The 24,179-nt window shown below is 36.7% G+C and overlaps 1 protein-coding gene, 1 long non-coding RNA gene and 1 pseudogene across 3 annotated transcripts in view; all 3 read right to left on the reverse strand.

Moving 5' to 3' along the window:
- Positions 1-24,179, reverse strand: part of TET1 (tet methylcytosine dioxygenase 1) — a 129,682-nt gene that overhangs the window by 27,802 nt on the left and 77,701 nt on the right. The window contains exons 4-6 of one of the 2 annotated variants that reach the window (XM_081568768.1): positions 16,401-18,723; positions 13,325-13,415; positions 12,686-12,779 (exon numbers count right to left, since the gene is read on the reverse strand). In XM_081568768.1, the coding sequence (XP_081424894.1) occupies positions 12,686-12,779; positions 13,325-13,415; positions 16,401-18,723 (2,508 nt within the window). The remainder of the gene's footprint in view (positions 1-12,685; positions 12,780-13,324; positions 13,416-16,400; positions 18,724-24,179) is intronic. The other variant, XM_081568777.1, reaches the window with a different exon arrangement.
- Positions 1,522-8,572, reverse strand: LOC145539127 (uncharacterized). The gene is made up of 2 exons (XR_014077585.1): positions 7,057-8,572; positions 1,522-2,106 (listed from the first exon to the last, which is right to left on the reverse strand). It is a non-coding gene; the product is annotated as an uncharacterized LOC145539127 (long non-coding RNA).
- LOC145537894 (cyclin-A2-like) lies at positions 22,719-24,120 on the reverse strand (annotated as a pseudogene).

Raw genomic sequence — 24,179 nt, forward strand, 5'->3', positions numbered from 1 at the left:
TAAGTCATGAAAGACTTTTTACACATGAAAGATAAACGTCCTTTTAAATTTAAAACTTTCCTGCAAAACTATAGCAAAAAACGTAGTACCAGCCTAGGGATGGTCTTCCCTAACGGGTCAATGACCAACAACAGAAAACTGGGGCAAGTTCCCTGATGGTCCACTGGTTAGGACTCCAAGTTTCCACTGCAGAGTACACAAGTTCAATCTCTGGTCTGGGAACTAAGATTCTGCACGCAGTGAGGTGCAACCAAATAAAAAAAAAAAAAAAATTTTTTTAAACCAAATGCTAAATCAATACATAAAATTATAAGAATACGGGAGACACTATTTTTATAGTATTAGGGTGGAAAAAGTTTCCACAGCAAGATGAAAAATATCTAAGGCACATATTAAGTGATGTAAGTTTGACCTGTTAAGTATTTCAAGCACCTATAAAATAGGTCTTCCCTGGTTGCTCAGAGGGTGAAGAATCTGCCCGAAATGCAGGAGACCTGGGTTCGATCCCTGGGTTGGGAAGATTCCCTGGAGAAGTGAATGGCTACCACTCCAGCATTCTTAACTAAGAACTCCATGGACAGAGTAGCCGGGCAGACTACAGGCCAAAAGAATAGGACATAACTGAGCAGCTAGCACTTTCACTTTCATACTAAGATAACAGTCAGATCACTAAAGCTAAAAGAAAATCTAGTATGAGACAACAGCAAATATATAATAAAGTGTTATTTACAAAGATACAAAAAATAACCTCAACAAGAAAAGGCTATGAAGAGTGAATTCATAGAAGAAATAAAAATGGCTAATAAACATATGAAGAAACCTAATTTTACTAGTTAAAATGCAAATTTAGTCAAGGTAGATATTTTTAATTGCTATTTAACAATGACAAAATAGATTTTCACCAGGAGATTAATATATTTTTTCTATTTAAATCTTTCAACAATAAGAAAAATATTTATTCTTTATCATAAATTAAGAATTTGGTGATGGTGGAAACCAACACAACCTTGTATAACAATTATCCTCCAATTAAAATTTTTTTTAAAAATTGGGAAAAATTTATCCATTTCCAGCTATTCTTTTCTAACATTAAACAAGTTCATTGATGCCTTTTAAAAAAAAATCATTTCTAATAGTGACTTCAAACCACTCCTGAAAAATTGAGCTATATATTCAATTTCAGTATGCAGAGAAGCAAAATCTCATAAGGAGTTTCTGCTAAAAAAAAAAATCCTATGTTCACTTAATCAAACATTCTTCAAATTTAGGAAGTTGTAGAATTATTAATATATTGATTTCACACTTCTGCTTAACATGCTTCAGCAGGTACCCAATTTTTAACATCCTAACTCTTCATTTGGGTATACTCAAAATTGCTAAAAATCATTATCTCTAAAGGGGAAAACTAAGATGTGTTTTAAAATTTAAAATTGTTTTGAAATTTAATTTAATATGGAGTTTTAATTTTCTACATGGATACAAATTAACATTGAATTGAATTTTACTTTTATTTTATTGTTCTTTTTAAATTTTTTAAAAATTTTAATTGGAGGATAATTGCCTTACAACATTATGTTGGCTTCCAGCATACAACAATGTGAATCAGCGATAAGAATACATATGTCCCCCTATTTTTATTTTAAAATTTAAAAAAAGGAAATTAAACAGTCCTTGTAATATTAACTGTAGCAGTAAAGATGCGAAGGTAACTAGGTTCCTGCATTAGCTTCAAGAAAAATCTGCACTCCAGAGAAGAATAGACTATAGTTAAAGCTAGGAGCAACATTTATGTCAAGTGTGGCTTACAATACCCAAGAGAGATCACTTTTTGAGTTTATCTGTAACCATGAGAGAAAATTAGAGTTAAATTTTCAATAGAAAATGATGGAGGCCACCCCTACCTCTCAGAATCCAAAACCATCCACTGATTAAGATCATTTAAATCTTTCTTCGCTTCCTTCCCTTCGCTGTTCATCTGTAACTACCACAACATTGTAAATTGGCTATGGGCTATGCTTAGTTGCTCAGTTGTGTTCTACTCTTTGTGATCCCATGGACTGCAGCCCACCAGACTCCTCTGTCCATGGAATTCTCCAGACAAGAATACTGGAGTTGGTTGCCATTCCCTTCTCCTAGGGATCTTCCCAACCCAGGGATTGAAACCAGGTCTGTTGCATTGCAGGCAGATTCTTTAAAGTCTGAGCTAGCAGGGAAGCCCCAACACAAAATAAAAAGTTAAAAAAAATAATAATTTAAATATGTCCTATATATTATAGCTAATGAACTCCAGCCCCATTTTTGGAGGGGTGGTGGTAACTGGATGCATGAGGGGTGTTATGGGGTTGGTGTGATGATTTATTTCTAAATCTGGATGGTTTGACTTTGTAAAACTTCAGTGGCCTGCACACTTACGATTTGTGTAGTTTTCTTTGTGTATTTTATAGTTTAATAAAAACTTTCCTTAAAAAATGAACTCTATAAGCAACTCAGTTAGTTCAGTTCAGTCACTCAGCTATGTCCCACTCTTTGTGACCCCATGGTCTGCAGCATGCCAGCCTTCCCTGTCCATCACCAACTCCCAGAGCTTGCTCAAACTCACGTCCATCGAGTCAGTGATGCCATCCAACCATCTCATCCTCTGTCGTCCCCTTCCCCTCCCACCTTTAATCTTTCCCAGCCTCAGGGTCTTTTCAAATGAGTCAATTCTTCACATCAGGTGGCCAAAGTATTGGAGTTTCAGATTCAACATTAGTTCTTCCAATGAATATTCAGGACTGATTTCCTTTAGGAAAGACTGGTTTGGTCTCCTTGCAGTCCAAGGGACTCTCAAGAGTCTTCTCCAACACCACAGTTCAAAAGCATCAATTCTTTGGTGCTCAGCTTTCTTTACAGTCCAACTTTCACATCCATACATGACTACTGGAAAAACCATAGTTTTGACTAGATGGACTTTGTTGCCAAAGTAATGTCTCTGCTTTTTAATATGCTGTCTAGGTTGATCATAGCTTTTCTTTCAAGGAGCAACCAACTTTTAATTTCATGGCTGCAGTCACCATCTGCAGTAATTTTGGAGCCCCCCAAAATAAAGTCAATCACTGTTTCCATTGTTTCCCTATCTATCTGCCATGAAGTGATGGGACCAGGTGACATGATCTTAGTTTTCTGCATGTTGAGTTTTAAGCCAAGTTTTTCACTCTTTTTCATTTTCATTAAAAGGCTCTTTACTTCTTCTTTGCTTTCTGCCATAGGGGAGGTGTCACCTACGTATCTGAGGTTATTGATATTTCTCCCAGCAATCTTGATTCCAGCTTGTGCTTCATTCAGCCAAGCATTTCGAATGATGTACTCTGTATATAAATTAAATAAGCAGGGTCACAATACACAGCCTTGACGTACTCCTTTCCCGATTTTGAACCAGTCCGTTGTTTCAGGTCTGGTTCTAACTGTTGCTTCTTGACCTACATACAGATTTCTCAGGAAGCAGGTATGGTGGTCTGGTATTCACATCTCTTTAAGAGTTTTCCACAGTATGTTGTGATCCACATAGTCAAAGGCTTTGGCGAAGTCAATAAAGCAGAAGTAGATGTTTTTCTGGAACTCTCTTGCTTTTTCTTTGATCCAACAGACGTTGGCAATTTGATCTTACTATAAGCAAGTAAGCAAACATAAAAGTAGTTCTAATAGTACATTGGTAATCAGTAGTGAAGAAAAATGTTTTATAACAAAAAAAGAAGAACAGTGAAAAGGTAAGTCAGTACCAACCTCTCTGGTTTTTGCCCAATTTTAATCACTGAAGTATTAAATGATTTTTTCACATTAGCAAAATTTTGCAGACAAGTAGCCAGCCCATGACTGCCCATTTATTATTGTGACATGGTGATACACATAGAGTGCCTGATCTGGGCACAGACATAAGCAACACTATGGTGAAGCTTGAAGACAATGAAGGCAGGTAAGACTCAAAATCTTAGAAGAAAGGAATTCATAAAAAGGGAAGTCTTTTAAGATATGTGTATAAATCAAGGCAAGATGGTTTTAAAACCTTTAGATACATCAACTTCATTTACAAAACACTCTAAAAACTCTGGTCACTTCACACCCAAGTAGGCAATAAAACATTCAGTTGTACACATTGTCACACGTGCTCTAAAGACTAATAACAATCCTGAGTAGGGCAACCGATCACCTTGGGCCTGGTGTGAATTTCTCAGCATTGGAGTCATCTGTAGTAAAGGGAGGTAACAGAGCTTAGTTTATTAAAGAAACTATATCGCCCTTTCCACCACAATTTACTGATAACAAGATATAACTACTCCCTGCCAAGACACAAAATGACAACAGGAAGAGTTAGAAATGTCTGTCAAAAATTAACAATTATGGGAAAGTGTTAAAGACCACCTGGTAAAGAAGAAAGATTTTGAAGAAAAGATTAAAACTGTTTTAAGAACAAAGGCAAAACATAGTGAGACTGGCTTAGAAAGTTCTGCTGCCCAGTTAGAATGTTGTTAGGCTTTCTGTGTGTGACCTAACCCTAAGAACTCCCTTCAAGAAGAGAAGGCAAATGCAGCACGATAAAACTAGGATAGAATTCAACCACTAAGGACTTCCCTGGTGATTCAGTGGCTAAAACTCCATGCCCCCAATGCAGGGTGCCTGGGTTGAATCCCTGGTCGGTGAACTAGATGCCACATGCTGCAACTAAGACCAGTGAAACCAAATAAAAAATAAACAAACAAATATCTAAAAAAGAATTCAACCAATATTACCACACATAAGTCTGCACACACACATGAGGAATTATACATCAAATCACAAAATGCTTGATTTAGGTTAATGTTTAATATCAAATACAGGACAAATGTAAACTATGCAGGATGAAAAGTAAGTTTAAAACAATACAATATTTAAATTCTGCAATGCAACCTAAAAATTCTATCAGTGTAATTACTGTTATGCCAGAGAAGGTATGAAAGAAAGAAGAATCATTCAAAATCCTACCACTTAACCCAGCCACCTTGCTCTTTTGGATCACTTAGTCAAGGGGAAGCCAGCTGCCATTAGTATACATTCACGCCTTGCTGGTGGTGGTGGTTTAGTTGCTAAGTCTTGTCTGACTCTTGAGATCCCATAGACTGTAGCCTACCAGGTTCCTCTGTCCATGGGATTTCCCAAGCAATAATACTAGAGTTGGAGTGGGTTGCCATTTCCTCCTCCTCATGCTTTGTTACTTAAAGGCAAATGAGTAAAAGAGTCAGAAATATCAAACAGATAAAGATTAACAAACCTATGTAAATTATCAGTGTCAAATATTGGGAACCAATCCCTACCACTTATTTCTACAAATGTGCAAGGTAATATGTAGGGGCAAAACACAAAAGAACAGTAACCATACCAAAAGGAAATATGTAAGATGGGGAGGTGGTTCTTAGGGTCTCTGAGAACCTAGCAATGTTGTATTTTTCACCTAGGTAGTAGCTTGTGTGCTCAGTTGCTCAGTTGTGTCCGACTCTTTGCGACCCTATGAACTGTAGCCCACCAGGCTCCTCTGTCCACGGGATTTTTCAGACAAGAATATTGGAAAATGGCTTGCCATTTCCTTCTCCAGGTAGTAGCTTGATGAGTATTCAATTTATAATTATATGTAAACTCTAACTTTATGACTTTTTTTCTTGAAATATTCCATAATGAAGAATGTTGATGTTTAACAGCAGTATTTTGTGAATTAAGATCTACAAGTTAACGTTTTTTTGCCTTTAGAGAAGCTAGAGCTAAGGAAGATAGTTACGTTTTACAATGTCAATGTAGTATCTTTAACATATTGATGCGGGTTTCCCTGATAGCTCAGAAGATAAAGAATCTGCTTGCAAAGAGGGAGACTTGGGTTCTATTCCTGGGTTGGGAAGATACCCTGGAGAAGGGAATGGTTATCCACTCCAGTATTCTTGCCTGGAGAATTCCATGAACAGAGGAGCCTGGCGGGCTACAGTTGATGGGGTTGCAAAGAGTCAGACACAAGTGAGTAACTAACACTTTCACTTACCATATTGGTATTTTTAGTGAAGAAGAGATACTGAATTTTATGAATAGCCTGTCTCCAAGATGCCCCCAGTCATCACCACCACCTAATATTTTGGTCCCTGCATAGTCCCCTCCTACACTAAATAAGGGTCAGCTATGTAGCAACTTCCAAGGTTAATGTCATAAATGACACTGTGGCTTCCTTGTTATATTTTGATTGACTTACCCTGGGGAAAAATAAGCTGTTATGACTGAGAAAACACTTTAGAAGTCCTATGATAAGAAAGTGAGTCTTGGGACTTCCCTGGCAATCCAGAGGTTAAGAATCCTCTAGCCACCTATTGCATAACACATGGAACTCTGCTCAATGTCATGCGCCAGCCTAGAAGGGAGAGGGGTTTGGGGGAGAATGAATACACACATAGATATGGCTGAGTCCCTTCACTGTTCACCTGAAACTAGCACAACATTGTTAATCAGCTATATGCCAATACAAAATAAAAAGTTCAAAGTTTGGGGGAAAAAAAAAAAGAATCCGCCTCGCAGTACAGGAGACCTGGGTTCCATCAAAGGTCAGGGAACTAAGATCCCACATGCTATGGGACAACTAAGCCCTCGTGCCACAACTAGAGAGTCCGAGCGCTGCCAACGAAATATTCCACATAAATGAATATCCCAAGTGCCACAACTAAGACCCAACATATCCAAATAAAAAAAGTAACTAAAGTCTCCTGCAAATGACATGGGAAGTAGACTCTCCAGTCAAGTTCTGAAATGATAAAGACCTCTTCTGGAAGCACCCTCCTAAGTTACCCACAGACAGATTTCTGACTCACAAAAATTGGTGAGATAATAAATGTTTGTTGTTCAAAGCTGCTAAATCTGAGTAATCTGTAAAGCACCAACAATAGAGCTCATCAAGAATAATTAAATAAGCTTAAAAGTGAAAGTGAAAGTGAAGTTGTGTCTGACTTTTCGACCCCGTGGACTGTAGCCTACCAGGCTCCTCTGTCCATGGGATTCTCCAGGCAAGAATACTGGAGTGGGTTGCCATTTCCTTCTCCTCAGATTGCTCTTTACAAAACATAAACCATATAGATAACGTGTGTGTGTACGCGTGCATGCTCAGTCTATTCAGTTGTGTCCCACTCTTTGCGATCCCAGGGACTTGTAGCCCACCAGGCTCCTCTGGCCATGGGATTCTGCAGGCAAGAATACTGGAGTGGGGACTTCCCTGGTGGACCAGTGACTAAGACTCCGTGCTCCCAAATCAGGGGGCTCGGGTTCAGTATCTGGTTAGAGAACTAGATCCCAGATGCCCCAACTAAGACTTGGCGTGGCCAAATAAATAAAGAGTTAAAAAAAAAAGAATACTGGATTGCATTGCCATGCTCTCCACCAGGGGATCTTCCCAACTCACGGATCAAACCCAGGTCTCCTGCAACTCCTGCATTGCAGGTAGATTCTTGAAACTGAAACATGAGGGAAGTCATAGGGATTTTAACATATCCCAAGTTAAAATACTTCAAAGATTTCATATTCATGGACTAAAACTCATGATATCCTAATAAAACCACTTAGGCTCTTGCTTCTGCCAACATTTTACATTCACTAATTTCCATTCTCTACCTCCTTTACTTCACTAGGTTTCTGATTATTAAAAAATGTACTCTCTTCCTCGACCTTTGTACTTGCTTTTTTTCTCTGCCTAGGAATGTTCTTCCTTGTGCTCTTAGCGGTATTCTTTGCATACAAGGCTCCTTCTTGTCACTCAGTTCTCAACTTAAAAGTTCTCTCCAAAAGAGGCCTTCCCTGATGACCCTTAAGGAGAAAACTCTGGAAGGTCTCTACTAAAGAGAGGAAAAAAGATAAGTAGACCATATTTAAAGAAATTTAAATTTGGAATTACTTTATTAGAATAACTGTATTAAATGAAAAAAAGAATTTACTAGTTTAAATTTTAAAGGGGAATATAAATTTGTCATTATATATTATATGATTGTACACCTGAGATACACAAGAGAAATAAAATGAAAAGCAGGAAACATGTAAACTATGGGAAAAAAACAATACAGAAGGACAAAGAAAGGCATCAACAAACAGAAAAGGATAGCATGTAGGATAAGAAGACTAAACATCAAAAATGTAAATTCTCCAAATTCTCTCTCCAGTGATTTCAATCAAAATATCAAAAGAAATTTATTATTATAAAGACACTGGTGATTATAAACTCATATGGAAAAATAAACAAGGCAGGAGTCAGGAAATTGCTGAAGGATTAGCTCTATCAGATATAAAATACATTTTTAAACCCAAATAATCAGAGTAAGTTGATTATCATGCAGGAGAAATATAACGATGTGGTAGAATACAAAATCTAAATATGAACAAATATAACAATAGGAAGAAGATGAACAATTATTTATGTAAGTAGTGTTGTTTAACTGGGTAGTCAGTTGAAAAAATATAAGTCGTGGCTAACATTTTACATACAAGAGGAATAAAATAGGTAAGTGTATGAAAATGAAATAAAAAAGAAAAATGAAACCATTCAAATACTATAAAAAGAAAATTTGAAAAATATTTATAAGCTAGAAGTTGTAAAGATTTTCTAATTCAGTTCAGTTCAGTTCAGTCGCTCAGTCGTGTCCGACTCTCTGCGACCCCATGAATTGCAGCATACCAGGCCTCTCTGTCCATCACCAACTCCCGGAGTCTACCCAAACCCATGTTCATTGAGTCGGTGATGCCATCCAACCATCTCATCCTCTGTCGTCCCCTTCTCCTCCCGCCCCCAATCCTACCCAGCATTAGGGTCTTTTCCAATGAGTCAACCCTTCGCATGAGGTGGCCAAAGTATTGGAGTTTCAGCTTCAACATCAGACCTTCCAATGAACACCCAGGATTGATCTCTTTTAGGATGGATTGATAGGATCTCCTTGCAGTCCAAGGAACTCTCAAGAGTCTTCTCCAACACCACAGTTCAAAAGCATCAATTCTGCAGCGCTCAGCTTTCTTCACCGTCCAACTCTCACATCCATACATGACCACTGGAAAAACCATAGCCTTGACTAGACGGACTTTTGTTGGCAAAATAATGTCTCTGCTTTTAAATATGCTATCTAGGTTGGCCATAACCTTCCTTCCAAGGAGTAAGCGTCTTTTAATTTCATGGCTGCAGTCACCATCAGCAGTGATTCTGGAGCCCAAAAAAATAAAGTCTGACACTGTTTCCACTGTTTCCCCATCTATTTCCCATGGAGTGATGGGACCAGATGCCATGATCTTAGTTTTCTGAACGTTGAGCTTTAAGCCAACTTTTTCACTCTCCTCCTTCACCTTCATCAAGAGGCTCTTTAGTTCTTCTTCACTCTCTGCCATAAGGGTGGTGTCATCCGCATATCTGAGGTTATTGATATTTCTCCCGGCAATCTTGATTCCAGCTTGTGTTTCTTCCAGCCCAGTGTTTCTCATGATGTACTCTGCATATAAGTTAAATAAGCAGGGTGATAATATACAGCCTTGACGTACTCCTTTTCCTATTTGGAACCAGTCTGTTGTTCCATGTCCAGGTCTAACTGTTGCTTCCTGACCTGCATACAGGTTTCTCAAGAGACAGGTCAGATGGCCTGGTATTCCCATCTCTTTCAGAATTTTCCACAGTTTATTGTGATCCACACAGTCAAAGGCTTTGGCGTAGTCAATAAAGCAGAAATAGATGTTTTTCTGGAACTCTCTTGCTTTTTCGATGAATTGTCATCTCATTTAAAAAACCAGAATGTTAAAAAAATATGACAAAGAGGGACTTCCTTGGCTGTTCAGTGGTTAAGACTATGCTTCCACTGAAAGGGGCGTGAGTTTCATCGCTCATCGGGGAACTAAGATACCCAAAATTAAAAAACAACAACAAATATATTTGCAACTTATCACAAATGGTTAATTTTCTAAAGAACCTTCTATAAAAATCAATAGAAGCCAAATAACCCAATAGAAAAAAGTGGACAATGTGTATTATTCCTTACTTTAAAATGTTTTGAAACAACAACTTTTTCAAGAGTGAATAAAATATAAAAATAAAGATCACTAAACAGTGTTTAGTTTATCTTCACCAAAACTCTTACATGTGGTGATTGACTTGTTTGGGTTTATGTTGTGGAAATTGAGAAACCACGTAACTTTCACAGCTGAGCTGATAAGAGTGTACACAGCAAGAGAAGAAGTTGATCCTTGGGAAACAGTACTTCACAAGCACTGACACCACCCCATTCCAAGTGTCACCTCAAAAACGAACATGAAGGAAACTTTAGGGAGAATTCTACGCTTCTAGGGTGCATTTCAGGAAATGTTAGTTCTTGAGAAGCAAGATGACTCCAGGAAACATTCACGTTACTACAGAGTAAGCGAACTTTAGTCCAAAATGTGTTTGTGATAGCTGATATGACTCAGGGCCAGTTTCTTCCCATCTACACAATGAAATGACTGATAAACTTTAATTCACATTTGTATTCCCAGTATCTAGCTCAGAGCCTGCCAATGAAAAGTTCTCAATAAACACAAGTTCCTTCACTTACCTTTCTCATCCTAAAATTCTATTTATCTTCCAAATTCACACACACTGAGCAAATTAAAGGAAGGTATCTTATTTGGGACTCGATTATATTGCACAAACCAGAAAACTTCCTAACAGGTTTTAAAGAAGTGAAAAAAAAATTCTCTTATATTAGAGAAATCCAGGTTTAAGAAGCCTGAGGATGGGACTTCCCTGGTGGCCCAGAGGCTGATTCCGAGCTCCCAAAACAGGGGACCCAGGTTCAGTCCCTGATCAGGAAACTAGATCGTACAGCAGTTCTACTGGTATCAGAGATGCAGGCTCCTGTCTTCTCCCCATCCTAACACATATCTTCTATTATCAAGACAATTCATAGTTTCACATGATTTCTGTATCTCCAACTATTGAACCCATGTTCTCTAGATGATGAGGGAAAGGAGACAGATACAAAAGAGTACATTCTGTGTGGTTCTAATTATATAGAAATTACCTAAAAGATCTTTATAGACATGGAGGTTAAAATAGTGGTTATTATACATGGAGTTACCAACGGGGAGCAGGCAAAGGGAGCCTTCAGGGGTGCTACAGAGATTTACATCGCTGTCTGGGTTAGTGTTATTATGTATGGAGAATCACTTGCTATTTTGACAAGACTATGCACTCCAAATAGACTGAAGAAACTGAAAGTATTCTAACACATTTAGTGTTCATGCCCAGTTCTTGTGCTCATCACTGCTGTCACCTTCCAGAAGTTGGTTGAAAAATAACCAAGATGGGATTTCCTTGGCAGTGCATTGGTTAGGATTCCCTGTGCTCCCACTGTACGGAGCATAAGTTCGATCCTTGGTCAGGGAACTAAGATCCCACATGCCAGATCAAAAACAAAAACAAAACAAATAGACATACAGTTTGCTAGAATAGATGAAGGTGCGCCAATTGTCTTACTTCAGGAGTAGCCAGGTTCAAACCCTCTTTTTTTTTTTTTAATGTTTTTTGTTCTTCTTCTGAAATGGGCATAAAAATGATGACTTTTCCTTTTCCAAAATCTTACGAGTCCCTCTGTGGGGATTAATGAGGCAATGTATGTCAAGTACTTAACATGGTGCCTGATATTTAATGAAAGGTAGTGGTTACTGTTATTATTTATTATCATCATGATAGTTGTCATTGCAAATGATAGGACAGGATCTCAAATGATCCTTTAGTGCAAATTTCCAAAGAAATTGGTCAATATACTTGTGAATGTGTACATCCTCCTGAAAACATACATTCGGCTAGGCAGGTAATGATACTGTTTCTCTGTTGAGAACTTCCAAAAGAAGCTAAATCTAGTTCTTACCTCTGATAGCACCACAGTTTTAGAAAACTCAAAGTAGTTATAGAAATAATTTTGGAAATATGTTGTAAAATGTTTGATTTTGCCTTCAATATTGCATGACCTTCATTAAGGTGGCCCATGAAACAAATGGGCTTTCCTGGTAGCTCAGCTGGTAAAGAATCCGGCTGCAATGCAGGAGACCCTGGTTCGATTCCTGGGTTGGGAAGATCCCCTGGAGAAGGGATAGGCTACCCACTCCAGTGTTCTTGGGCTTCCCTGGTGGCTCAGATAGTAAAGAATCCACCTGCAATGCAGGAGACCTGGGTTCAGTCCCTGGGTTGGGAAGATCCCCTGGAAAAGGGAATGGTAACCCATTCCAGAATTCTTGCCCGGAGATTTCCATGGACAGAGAAGCCTAGCAAGCTACAGTCCATGGGGTTGCAATGAGTCAGACATGACTGAGCAAGTAAAACACACACATATATATTTATTTACTATTTATTTATGCTGTCTAATTATAAGCACACTCGACACTCTCTAAACAGTAACAACAATAACAAAAAAATAAAAAAAAAAACTGGTAAGGATGACTCTAGATCCCTACATCCAGACTGAGAATGCCATACCCTTTTGTTCATTAACATAAAAAGCCCAGGCTAAGACAGAAAGCTTCCTTATTTCCCTGAGAATAAGGGAGGTGGGTATTTTCCTAGTTCATGTTTTCATGGAAAACATTAACTGACTTAGTTTTTATGTAGAATAAATCCATTTTGGAAAATGTATAAGTACAAAATACTTACCCACTTAGCAACTGGACACCCATTAGAGCTTTTTCCTTCTTTCCCCGTGTACACTACTATTTCTATCCTTATTGCATTTCCTTTTTGACCATACCTAAGTATGAAACACAGTGAAGGGAAAATCATTGAAATAAACTTTTAACATCTTCATGGGTATAAGATTAAAGATTTACAGAAGCACAAAAATCAAACACTCCTCATAATAATAACTTTGTTAAAAATTTACTTGTGTGTGCCAGATATTTTTGTTGTCCAGTTCTATTTACTTATCCTTAAGCATCACTCTTTTTAAAAAAATGGCCTGGCTCCAAGACAAGCAAAACCAATGTGAGTGTAGTGTTGACAAAGGTAATTTTAACTATTTCTACGATTATACAATAATATAAAAATAAGAATGTCTGCATTTAACAAAGACAGCCTTGCTTCGTGAGGGTCTTTATTGAGTTCCCAATGGCTCGTGTGATGAATGACTTGGCAGGGACACCAGGACACTGGGCTTTTCCTGGGCCCTAAGAAACATCCAACTCATATTCCTGAAGGTTTTCCATTCACCTCCTGTTTGTTCCCGGAGATCATATCTCTGCATTGAGTTAGGTCCCCAATAATGAATGATTTTAACAGGGAAGCATATTTCCTCACCTATTCTCCATGATTTCCCTGACAGCAGCAACACTGGGTCCTGCCCCAAGGTGTGTATAATATGGGCCTTTGTCTTTTTGTATAACTCGATCTGTGGAAGGAACAAGATTATTAGACCCAAAGCTTTACAGAATTGCACAGGGGCGCGGAAGAGCTATTTTTACTTTTTTTTTTTTTTAATTCAGAACAATGAATCTTGACAAGATTTTGGTAAGCTTTAGTAATTAAAAACTAGGACAATAGGCCCTGGAGTGTAACTTATCCCTTTTTTCTGCTCCTAATTAATCCATTCTTTCTCTAAGAATCAGAGGAGGAAAAAACATATTTTAAGTTGTGGTTAACATTTATTCTCAAATCTTCTGCTTTAAAAAAAGATCTATAAAAATTGAGGTATGAAATTAAGTTATCCTAGAGCAATACATCTTAAAAGCTTTGCCTCAGAATCCTATTAAAATTGAGCCCCCCTCAAAAAAATTGAGCCCAACAATTGCACTGCTAATTTATTTTACTACACACATGCATAGTTATTTATAATGCACGTGTACACAAGAATCTTCATTGTTACAATAATATGTAATGTCAAAAGAGAGAAACACCGAATCTTTCAATTAAGTAATAATTTAAATTTGGGGCTATTTATACAATGGAATATGATACAATATTCCAATAGCATTTACAGACATTGAAAAATCCAAGTTAAAAAGCAAGCTGCAAAAGTAGTATGTTTTAAAAGCCTTAAATTTTGTAAAACTTGTGAAATTTTTTTTACAAAAAAATTTTGTAAAAATTAAAATCACTAATAATATTAACTCAATAGAAAAACTGTAACAGCTGTTTTCCTCTAGAAAGAGATATTTGCACCATATTTCTGTACCATTTGAGTTTTTCTGAGTATGAATTAAGTACTTCTTGGAAAATGTTATTTTTAATTTGGCCTCTGAGAATCATGTCTAACTAGAATCAATGGGGAATGCATGTCTACCTACACCAAAAGGTTATTACTTACCATTTTAATTGGATATCTAATACAACATCGGATTAATTTTGTGGCTACTTAAGAAAGATAGCAGTGAATAATTTTTAATTTTTGGTGATCTAGAGCAGGACTTCCCAAGTGTCTCAGCAGTAAAGAATCTGCCTGCCAATAGAGGAGACACGGGTTTGATGCCTAGGTCGATGCCTAGGTCGTGAAGACCCCCTGAATAAGGAAGCAGCAACCCACTCCAGTATTCTTGCCTGGGAAATCCCATGGACAGAGGAGCTTAACAGGCTACAGTCCATGGGGTTGCAAAAGAGTTGGACATGACTTAGCGACTAAACAACACAACAATCTAGAACAATGTTTCTTAATCGGGGATGGTTTTGCCAAAGGGGATATTTAGCAATATTTTGAGTTGTGACAACTGTATGCATGTATGTGTGTGTGTTATTGCTAGCTGGTGAGAAGAGGCCAGGGATGCCACTAAACAGCCTACAACAGATAAAGCAACAGATAACAAATACACAGATAGCAAAGAATTACCCCACCTAAAATGCCAATAAATTTGAGGAACACTAACTACTCTAGTTTTGCTAGGACATAACACTTAGAAATCCTTTACCTTTGGATATGATTAGGATACTTTACCCTCACTTGGGATGGTTTCTGCGTCTGCTCTTTTGTTTTTCTTTTTAAATTCCCATCTCTACACAATGAACAAAATAATCTCAAATGGAACAATTATAGGAAAATATGTAACTGACAATGTATTATTTCCCAGTTCCAGGTCCACTGCAGATACTGAATAAACTTTGAAAGCCTGGCTGTCTCAGTTCCTACAATGTTACAAGATAGTATGTATAAGGAAAGAGTTTTCAAACTAGCTAATCATCTTATCAAAACTATGTATAGGGTTAAATTGGACTAGCTCAGGTCTATACAAATTTATGGCATTTTAAAGACTTCTTTTCCATGTTTAATGACTTATTAAAGAAAAAAAAAAAAAAGGTCTCTTTTTCAGATTTTTGATGCAACAGAGGATGGAAGTTACAAATACAGCCTCTGGAGTTGGGACTGCCTGTCTTTGAATTCCAATTTAATCATTTACTAGCTATGAACTTCTCTGATTCAATCTCTTCACTGGTAAAATGGGGATAATGAGCCTTCCCTTTGGTGGGTTTTTGTTAACCTAACAAGTCGAGGATGCAGCAGTTATGAGACTTGCAGGAAAAGATTTGGAATTGGAGCCATTATCATTACCACACTCTTCTGTCCTTGGTCTGAGAATCTCTCTTTCTCAATTCAACCCAACTTAGACAGCACTGTCACCCCTCCAGACTGTCAGACCCTTCTAAAAGGCTCTTTACTCTGAGAGAAGCTTATCTTTGGTGCCTGGCATGAGGTAGGCTGTCAAAATAGTGCTGAATGATGGGCAGCAAAATGGAAGGATTCATTTCAGAATATTAAATGCACTTTGAATAATCAAGAACTGAAAGTAATTGTTATACTTCACTATTTTTTCTATTGTGGTTAAAAAAGTATATCAGAATGATATACTTACTTTATTCTTCCAATCAATCCTTTAACTACCCATTCTGGAATGTACTAATGAATCATTTTCTTCTTGATTGGGTTAACAATTACACAGATACTTTTCTTATGGGTATTTAAGTTATACATATATTTTATGTTCTCTGTACACATGTTTAAAATGTACAATTTAAAAATACATGTTTTTAAACAAAAGGCCTAAGGGTTGAAATTTTTCTGAATATAGGAAGAATAAACTGTGATAAAGTATTAAGGGAATTCATTCTTATGATGTGCACAATAAACAACTTGAGAGACATCTAGCTTGAGCGAAATAAAATTTTCCACTTAAGAAAGTTTCTGAATTACCAGTTGCATTTCCCATTTATCTAAGCCGCATCAATAAAGGTCCCACAGAAAAATGGGTATAGAATTACTTTGTCGATCCTAGCTAGAATATGAATGGGGCCAAAATGTCGCATATAAAAACATAAATCAAACTTTATTTGATCATGACTTGAGGTAATTAAGGCAAGAAAAAAATGAAACACACATGCATGCACTTACCAACACAGTCGCAAGTAGGTAATTCAGAATCTTTCGTTGTGGACACCAGGGTTTTTGTAGGATTGGTAAAGAAGTTCATCGCATAATCATTAAAACTTTTCTGTGCAGTGTTTATTGGGGAAAATTCTGATGTTCCAACACTAGATGAACAGACGTCCTCTTCACTTTTGGTAGAAACCACTGTAATTCCACCTGAACACACTACATTTAGGTTCCTGAGAATTTGTGCTGGGTCTGGTAAAGGGGTCTCATGAGAGATACCAGGAAATGTTGGCAGTCTCTGATGCATGAGTTGGTCTTTAACATCCTCTTGGAACTGTCTTTGGTCACTGCCATCCAGGACATTAGCACACTGGTTGGTTGGAGAGGCTGGCTGGAGTAAAGGATGAGCTTTCTGATTGACATTCACTGTTGGCTGTACCTGAGTATATGCATTTTCTGTAAACGCCTGCTCATTGGATTCTGTTTTTAACTGGATTATGGGGATAGAATCCAAGGGTTCAACCTTCATCTTTTCCTGTGCTAATTCAGGATAATATCTCTCAAATTTGATCTGAGTGAGTGGAGGAAATAATTTTTTGTGTTCTAATGCTGAACTTGTTTGAGTCAGTGGTTTCCATACTTTAGTTAGGGGAGGAATTTTTCCCAATAGAATGGGAAAATCATGTGGACCAAATTGACCAAATCTTTGAAATTTAGATGCTATCCAAATGTCATGTAATTTACTATACTCATATGACAACTGTTCCTGCTTTTTCCGGTCATTTTCTTGACAACTTATGACCATGTGCTTTTTTTTCCGTCTATCTCTTGATGGAGTAGATTTTGTCTTTTTCTGCATTGTGTTCTTTTGCTTTGTTACTGATGAGCCTTGATTATTTTGTACACTGGAAGGTGGTTTCTGTGGTGTTGTGCCCATCTCCTGGTTATACTTTTGCTGTACATTATATGCAACAAGGCTTGTTGGTGTGCTTTCAAATTTTTTATCCTCTGGTTTCACATAATTGAATTTAATCATTGATGCAAGTTGTGTTAACTGTGTGGCAACATCTTCTTCTATTTTACTATGAACTGAATCTTGACATGATGAATCATCCTTTGAATCCAACTTGATGCTGCTGTCCAGTGCCTGGTTACAATACTCTGATTTGTTAGTTATTGTGGTCAACTGCTGCAAATGCCTAGAACTGTCAAGAGTAATCCTACCTTGAGCAATATTTTTATTGGTATCAGTTTTAGATGAATTTGAATTTGGTATAAAAAGTGATATTGAATTTGTGACTGTTGAATTTTCCTGTGCCTTCGTGGATGCTTGGTCACTAGGTGAGCTGTTGTGTGACTTAGAAATGATATTTTGGCCATTGAACACTACAGTGTTGCATGAGTTTTGCTTTTCCAACGACGGACAGTGATGAAGGCTCTGTGGCTCCCCTTTTAAGTTTGGGTCTTGGAGGTCTTTTCTCACAGAATACAGAAGAGCTTTACAGCTGTTAAGCAAACTAGCTGTTCTCTGTTCTGTTTCTTCATCCTTCTCTGACTTTGATGGTGAGGAATTTTCTGATGGGGCTTCTGAAAGTTGTGTGAGAGCTTCTATGGCCACTACTTGTTCTAGTGTTAATCTCCTATCTTTCATTAGGGATAGGAGACTTGGTTGAAGTGTTGATCTTTCTTTTAGTTCTCTATTTGCTATAATTTCTAGGGATTTTGGTTGATCACTTTCATTGTGTATACTAGTATGACTATTTAAGTTGCAGTTCACAGGATCTGGGAAAGACTTACAATTAAAGCCAGGCTTCTGAATAACCAAAACATTACTCTTCCCCTTGAGATGATCACAGCTCGCACTAGTAGCAATGGCGCTCATGACATTGTTATGGTTTGCAGTGTCTTTCAGGAATTTATAAGGATTGTTTTCAAATGCCTTGCCAAGTTCTTCAATGTTGATTTTTTTAAAAGACAAATTAGTTTCATTTGGTAAATAGTGTACATTTTTAATGCCATTTCTTACAGTTTGTGCAAACAATTTTTGAGGTTCAAGGAGGTCAGTAAGTAGAATTTTTTTCCTGTCATCTTCAGAGTTTTTCAAATTTTCAACTTCTGTTTTAATTGTACTAAATTCTCCTTTGACATGATCAGTTAAGTGTGATTTCTTGTTTTGTGTCCAATTCTCCACTTCAATACCCGTCATACTTTCTTCATTTTTAGTTACATTTTCTAAGGAACATGAATTCAATTCCAATCTCTGTTCTTCCTCATGACCACAACTACTGTATTCCATGGATTCTGACTTGGGGCCATTTACCAGTTTGTTGTCAAAATCTGCCTATAAAATAAACACAGAAATTACTAATATAATCTACTCCAATATCTGAGGAAGAGTCTTAAGAACTTTACAATTTAAAAGCAACTAAATGTGAAGTCCCTGAAAATATTTTATTTTCACTTTTTATATTTTCCAATAAGTTATAAAAAATCAATAAGGGGAAAAGAAAAAAGAGAGGTAGAAACCTTCATAATCCCATGCCTGTTAATATTTTGGTATATTCATTTTTTCTAAAATAAAAATTTTTCACAATTAAAAATAAATTGTAAAATATTTTCACAATTGATGTCATTCAATGAGCAATACCTACTATTTTAATGCAAATTGTAATGAGACAAACACATACAAAAAAATCAAACATCATCATAGGTAAATCTATGGCTGATTCATGTTGATGTTTGGTAGAAACAAACAATACTGTAAAGTAATTATCCTTCAACTAAAATAAACAAATTAAAAAAATATATAAATCATAAACACTTATATAGCTTGCTGAATTTTCACAAAACTGCCATGTACCCAAATCCCACCTAGAAATTTACATCTAATAAACAAGTCTTACATTACCACACACAGTATATTTAATATCCTATGATAAACCATAATGGAAAAGAATATAAAAAAGAATTTATATACATATAACAAACACTTTGCTGTACAGCAATAACACTGCAAATCAACTATATTTTGATTAAAAATTTAAAAATTCATTTTAAAAAACTTATCATCATCACTCCAAAACCAAAGGGTAACCTCTGATTTAACATCTTAGATTTCTTTTGCTTATTTCCATACTTTATACAACTGACTTTCTTTTACTCAAAATTATATTTGTAGTAGTCATCCATGTTGTAAAGTATAATTGTAATCCATTGATTCCTCCCGCTATACAGTAATTCATTGACTGAATATACAATGTATTTTTCTGTTCTACTGTAGATGGACATTCATTTTTAGTTTTTGGCTACAACAAAGTACACTATAACATATTACTGTTATCTTTTGGTGAACTTATATATACATGAGGTGGAGGGAAGTGCTGATCATTTGGTGTGTGTATTAATATATGTGCATGCACCTTCAGCTTTAGGAGATAGGCCAAAGAATTTTCTACAGTGGTTATCGATATATACTCCCACAAGAATTAATGTTTCCATTTTTATTAACAATTAGTTCACATTCTTATCAAAACTTAGCATTTTCTGTCTTAACACATTAACCATTCTGGTGAGTGGGTAGTGACAACCCTTTTTAAAATTTTTTTGAGATGAACTTCCCATAAGATAAAATTCATCATTTTACCATTTAATTCTGTAAAATTCTGTGATTGTATTCACAATATTGTGCAACAATCACCTCTAATTCCCAAACACTGTCATTGCTTCTAAGAGAAACACTGAACTCATTAAGGAATCAGTATTTCCCTCTCTAATCCCTATTTTTTGTAAACCTTGAAACAAGGATTTCCCTGGCAGTCCAGTGGTTAAGACTCTGCACTCTCAATGCAAGGGGGCACACGTTTGATCCCTGGTCAGAAAACTAAGATCCCTCCTGTCGCATGGTGCTCATCCAAAGTTATGCCACAGGATGACACAAGAGGGGACATTTCTGTCAGGAGCAAACAGAAAACAATCTTTATATTTAACATGGTGCTGGATATTTTAGTCAATGCCTGAAAGACAGTAAAATCTAAATATAAAAGTATTGAATAAATGATGATATAATTGACTCTAATAGAAAAACCAAGAGTATTAACTAAAAAGAAAAAAAGATTCAGAGTTCAGAAGGGCCATATCTAATTTCCTGTCAGGGTATAGGTTACATAAGCTATGTTTAATGTGTCAAAATTTATTAATAAAAATGCAGTATCATATATACATTATCCTATTAGTGTATTACATACACATAACAACTTTGTAAAAATAAATAAGATAGCCAATTTTTTTAAAAAGCAATATATAAAAGTTTAATATTAAAAGGAATAATAAGTTAAGCATTCCAGGTAAATAAACAAATTAAGAGAATAAGTTCAATAATATTTAATATTATTGTTAAAATGCTGGCATTTGTAAGCAGCAGAGAAAATTATCAATTTCTTAATAATGACAAGAAAGAAGTTTGATCCTTATAATATGCAACAAAAATTTCAGATATATTAATAATTTCAATAGAAGAAAATTTAGAAAGTAGGAAAAATCTTCCAAAGTAAGAGCAAGAAGTGGCAAGCCATAAAAAAGACAGAATCCTTTGACTACATATAATATTAACACTCTTAAAGACAAAGACACCATAATATGCTTTTTAAATCACTGATCACAACCTGAGTCCCAATACCAATTTCATGCTTTGTAACAAATGCTTTTTAATAGAATATTAAAGAGAAATAAGTATACTATGTTTAGTAAAGATAAGTATTATCATAAAAATCTTTTATGTATGGTTTTGTGTCCATGTACTGAATAATGATGTAAACTGTATTTACTTCCTGATATGCATAGCTACTTACAAAGGTAGGAGAAATACTGTCGAAATTAAAGTGAAAATTTTATTGAAAAATTTTTATATTGCAATTAAAAAAAAATCAAGTGACAGACTGGAAAAATACAAGATATATAGTTACTATTCTTAATGAAAAAAATATTTCTGAGAAATTAAAATGGAAAATGACTCAATAGAATACTGAGGAAAGAACAGGCATAAGTAATTCACTTAGGTGGAAATCAAAACGATCAAAATCTATCCAACCTCTTACTAGAAGAAAATGAAAATAAATGCAATTCAAATTGCAAAAATAAAATGTAACCAAATCATAATGCAATATAACATTTAGAGAAAGTATTAAATAAGCCCTCATATATTCACACTGTGAATTAATGTGCAGTCATTACTCTATGTATCAATCTAGTGATTGCATGGTAAGATATTCATAATATATCATTAACCCAAAATAACATGTGATAACATGTGATGTGATAACATGTGATAAATCAAAACATCTCTTTTAATTTAAAATATACAAACAGGAATTCCCTGGCAGTCCAGTGCTTAGGCCTCAGCACTTTGACTGCCTTGGCCCAGGTTCAATCCCTGGTCAGGGAACTAACATCTGACAAGCTTTGCTGGCATGGTAAAACAAAAAGTACTTCCAAATAATGTATTCATCACAAAGTGGATATAGAGGGAACATACCTCAACATAATAAAGGCCATTATAATAAGCCATAAGCCCACAGCTAACATCATATACAACGGTGAAAAGCTGAAAGCATATCCTGTAAGATCAGGAACAAGATAAGGATACTCGCTCTTACTACTCTTATTCACCATAGTATTGGTAGTCCTAGACATGGCAATCAGACAGAAAGAAGAAATAAAAGATGGCTAAAAGATATCACATCAAAAGATGTTCAGCATCACTAATCAGAGAAATGCAAATCAAAACCACAATGAGATATCACTTCACATCAGAATGGCTATCATCAAGAAGACCACAAATAGGAACTGAACTGTTGGTGAAGACGTGGAGAAAAGGGAACCCTTACACATTGTTGGTAGGAGTATATATTGATTGGTGCAGCCACTGTGAACAGTATTGAGGTTCCTCAACAAAGTAAAAATAGAATTACCACATGATCCAGCAATTCCACTCCTAGGTATTTATCTAAAGAAAATGAAGACAGTAATTCAAAAAGATACATACACCCCCAATGTTTATAGTAGAATTATTTTTTTTCAAATCAATTTATTATATCCTGACAGCTGGCATCATTAATACTTTAATAGAAACCACTTAAAATTAGCCAAATATCTAAGATAATTACATGCACAAAAGATATACAAAGAATAACCATTTAAAAAGTAATAAATACCATAATTTGTACTTGACCATAACTTCTGTATTCAGAAATGATTGTAAAATTAAAATCTAAGATAAAATCTGTATACCATATACTTTGAGTGCTTTACATCTTAGAAAACAAAGGCAGTCTTTCACTGTTACACATTTAGTGTCTCTGGTGAGTTGAGGAGAGAAACACCATGAAACTTCGAATTTTTGTACTTTTCTCTTATTGACTGTTGTGCATGCTGTGGTGCTCTGAGGTAGGTCTGGTGGAAGTCCATGAGACAAGGCTTTGGAATTTGCAGCAAATGTCCAGTCTTTTATTCTGATTCAGGCCAGCTTTGTCTCATGACTGTGTAGACTGCTAAATGAAAGACCACGGCAGTGATAACCGATGGCAAATATTTTAGATATGAGTCAGCGTCTATCAAACCCACTCCAGTGTTCTTGCCTGGAGAATCCCAGGGACGGGAGAGCCTGGTGGGCTGCCATCCATGGGGTAGCACAGAGTCGGACACGACTGCAGCGACTTAGCAGCAGCAGTAGCAGCAGCATCTATCAAACTTCACTCTTGCAAAAGCACTGCTAAACTTTCAACTTTGCCTTTTGCAGGCTGCTGATGCCGAAAGTACTGGGTAAGAAACTGATTTATTGTTGGTACAGCTAAGTCAAAAGCAAGGACTTTCAAGACTAGGTGCTCCATTCTCAGAACTTGTTTCTTGGTATAAGTGTCATCTGTAATGTATACAAATTCTGCTACTTCTGGGGGGTCTACTTCTTCAAACTTTGAGGCTAACAGCATAGCAACAGTGCCTACAAGTTGAAGTTTCCTCTCAACACAGACATGGATGAAAGAAACCTATCAAGGTAGTTCACAGCCAAATGAAGGGTCTCATTTTGTAGTTTATATTCTTCTCCTACCTTAACTAACCAGTCTGCGAAGATAGCCTTCATACTGTTAGTAACGTCTGGTTGTTTCTCCATGTAACCCATGTTAGGCTTACATTTAACCTCCATTTCCCTAAGGTATGTGTGGACGTCCTCATGGTAATCTGGTACTTCATTAACACTCCCTGGCTTTTCGTCTTCCAATGCAATTGATGTGTCCATAGTATGTGGTAACTCCAAACTATCATCCATTGGGTAATCAAGAGGTACCAGTGGTTTTCTTGGTCCTGGTAAAGTAACAGCCAAGACATCTTCACTTTCTGCTTTTTTAGATTCAGTTGGCCTCTTTTGCATTCTTCTGCTTCATCCACATGAATGGTAAAGGCAGGCTGTTTACTGTTGAGTTTGCAGGGAGAAACAGTGATATGCTCATCATTTAGAGGAAGATCCTTAAGAGGTGCAACCCGTCAGGTGTTGGGCCTCTGGGGTACTGGATCCCGCGAGTTTCCGGCCTTTGGCACCACCAGCCCACCCGGTCGGGGACTGCTGGGTGGGCACCTCCTTCTCAGGGCTGATTGTCTCCTCGTCCTCCTGGAACGCTATTCGCTGCAGTGTTAGCGCTGAGCCCGCCTAGCGGGCCAGAGGCCGGGGCGCGGAGCTGCCCACCATCACTGCTCCCGGGGCGCGGTGGTTCAGCCCTGCGCCAAGCAGCTTGCACTGCATTCCGC

The sequence above is a fragment of the Giraffa tippelskirchi genome, chromosome 2 (assembly GCF_054371585.1).
Source record: "Giraffa tippelskirchi isolate mGirTip1 chromosome 2, T2T-mGirTip1v1.2.pri, whole genome shotgun sequence".
NCBI classification, from domain to species: Eukaryota; Metazoa; Chordata; class Mammalia; order Artiodactyla; family Giraffidae; genus Giraffa; species Giraffa tippelskirchi.